Consider the following 2,515-nt stretch of genomic DNA (forward strand, 5'->3'; position numbering starts at 1 on the left):
GGGGGGGGGGGGGGTTAGGGGGGGGGGCTCGCCCCGGCCCCCCCCCCCCTGCCAGTCTCCGTCGTCATCCTGCGCCAGCTTGGCATACGTAGACTGGGCCTGCGCCCACGGCGGGAACGGCCCGCCAACTTCCAGCTGCGAGCAGGGCGTTGCCAACGCGGTTTCGAACGCTTTTGTGATGGGACGGCACTTGGTGCAGGGTTTGAGTCCCGCGCGCGACGCACGAGGCACCCGCGCGGCCGTCGGCAGCGGCGCAGCGTGCGGGCCCTGGGCGCCGCAGGCGTGACCCTAGCCTGCCCCTCGTGCTCGTAAGAGTGCGCTCGCACGCACTCGTGTGTGCGCGCGAGAGCATGGGAGGGGCGACAGGTCACAAGCTTATGGGGCTGGGGCGGCCGCTCACCTCCTCCAAGGTGTGGCCCTGCCCGCGGCCCTCCTCCGTGAGCGTTTCGAGGCGCACCACTATCGGGAAGGAGTCCCCCTGGATTGTAGACAGGAGATTGGGGGAGGCGCGGGACTCGTGGTTGTTGATGTGGGTTCCAGCGAATGGGTAAAGCAGAAGCTATGTTTGCGCACGGCTCAAAGGGGTGTGGCCACGCGTGCGCAGGCGCGCGCCCAGTGCAGTCGTACATTCCCTGGGCTGGTGCCAAGCCCCCATTGCCCTGCCTGCGCACCCATACTGCAACACGTGCGTGCACACACTCTTGCGCACTGCACAACACGCACAAGCACGCGCACAAGTACAGGCGAATGAGTACGCGAGCACTGCATCTCAGCAATACCCCCATCCGGCACCCTCACCGACGACAGGACCATGTGGCCCATGGGGGCGTGTATGCTGCGAATAACATGCGCCTCCGCCGCCGCCTCGTCGCCTTCCGGAGGGAACTTCAGGCCCATCTAGGGGATCGAACAACAGGTTGAGAGGCAAACATCCCAGAATCCAGGATGCACTTTGGTTGGCGCTGGACAATGGGAAACTCTGGGAGGCACGAGGGCACAGTTGGCAAGGAGAGCCGAGCCAAAACTGCCGTGCGTTGCGCCAGGTGCCTACGGCTGCTTGTTCTGGGTGCTACGGCACTGAAGATGCGTCAGTGGGCCGCCTCAAAACCATCTGGTTGCCAACCAGGCGGCTCACCCCCTTTGGGTAGTAAACAGGCGTCCGCGGCGGCGCCCCAACCACTGCGCTGCTCAGGCGGCAGGCGTTCTGCGGCTCCTCCGTCGCCAGCAAAAAAGTGGAGACCCTGCCCATGCACATGCGCACCCAAGCGCAGGGTCCGCGGGCCGTCGTCGGGCGGCGCGCGGGGGCGTTGCGGGCGCAAGAAGCAGGCCGGCGAGCCCGGGGGTTTGCAGCGCAACAAGGGCCGCACAGGCGCGATGCGAGTGCAAGGCACCGCGCAGCCGGGCAGCACACCTGCAAGGCGCAGTTGCGTCGAAGTCGAAGCGCAGAAGGAAGTCGTGCGGGCGCCCAGGGACAGGGGAAAGCTTGAGGGATGGCTTTTTGAGGTTGACCTGGTTTTTAACCGTCGCAGTCTGGCGGCACTCAGCTGTGGGCACGGGCGGCGGCAGCCGCGCCGGCGGCTGCCCGAATCGCGCGCCCGGGAGCGGGGACTGCGCGAAGGAACTCGGCAGGGTCGGGACGCCGGGCGACCCTGCGCCCTGTGCGCAAGGGGGACGGTAGTGTGTAGAAGGGATGATTACCGTTTCAGGGGGCAGGGATTTGGTTGCGCCGCAGGCAGAGGCGTCAGCGGTCATGGCGCACAGTATATGCTGGGACCTGCCACAACATACACACTGTGATTCCAAGACCTCGTGGCTCCCTCCCCGCATGATGTGTTCACAGGCACACGGGAACTTCAAAAAGGCTGCCGTCACTCACATGCGGGTGGGAAGGCAGCTGCTGCGGCGGGGCGTATCCACCAAACAGCTGCCCGTTGGAGTGCTGGCCGAACGCGCCGCTGGCCGTCGCCTGGAGCTGCTGCTGCGGGGGTTGCCAGCGCGCGGCGGCAGGGGCGGCGCGGTGTGCCGCAGCCCCTCCCCCAAACGCCACAGGGCGTTCCGGCTGGATCGTCACCACGGGCACCCGCCCTGCAGGAGCAGCTGCCTGACAGCGCCGCACGGCCTGCTCAATGGCTCTTGGTGTGGCCATGGCTACCAGCACTGTTTAGCGTAGCGCCTGTCGCAAAACGCCGCACGCACGTGGAGCGCATGCGCGCATGCAGCGCAGGCTGTGCTGCTGTTGTGCTCACCTCTTGCTGCAGCTCCTGCTGCTGTCGCCTGCGCCTGAGACGACTGCTGGAACTACCCATATTCTGGCGATGCACGAGGTTTGATTTGGCCGGAGTGCGCCTTTGACGTTCTCACACTCGCTCTGCGTGATGATTCGATGGCTGTCTGCAAGTACTGTCGCCGTTGGATGCCGCGTTGACAAAATCTTTTCGAATTAGAGTTGTACGGGTTTCCACAGCCCGCGCGCAAGCTTTCAACGCCTCACCAGATTTGTCACGACGAAGGTTGG

General features: G+C 65.5%; 1 protein-coding gene across 1 annotated transcript; it reads right to left on the minus strand.

The window, feature by feature from the left end:
- Nucleotides 1-1,876: 1,876 nt before the first annotated feature.
- Nucleotides 1,877-2,146, minus strand: MNEG_14180 (hypothetical protein; the record flags this gene model as incomplete). The annotated part of the gene is made up of 1 exon (XM_014037348.1): nt 1,877-2,146. A coding segment is annotated over one exon (270 nt), but the record flags the coding sequence as incomplete, so codon positions are not given.
- Between the last annotated feature and the right edge of the window lie 369 nt (nt 2,147-2,515).

The sequence above is a fragment of the Monoraphidium neglectum genome, assembly GCF_000611645.1.
Source record: "Monoraphidium neglectum strain SAG 48.87 unplaced genomic scaffold scaffold04309, whole genome shotgun sequence".
NCBI lineage: Eukaryota > Viridiplantae > Chlorophyta > Chlorophyceae > Sphaeropleales > Selenastraceae > Monoraphidium > Monoraphidium neglectum.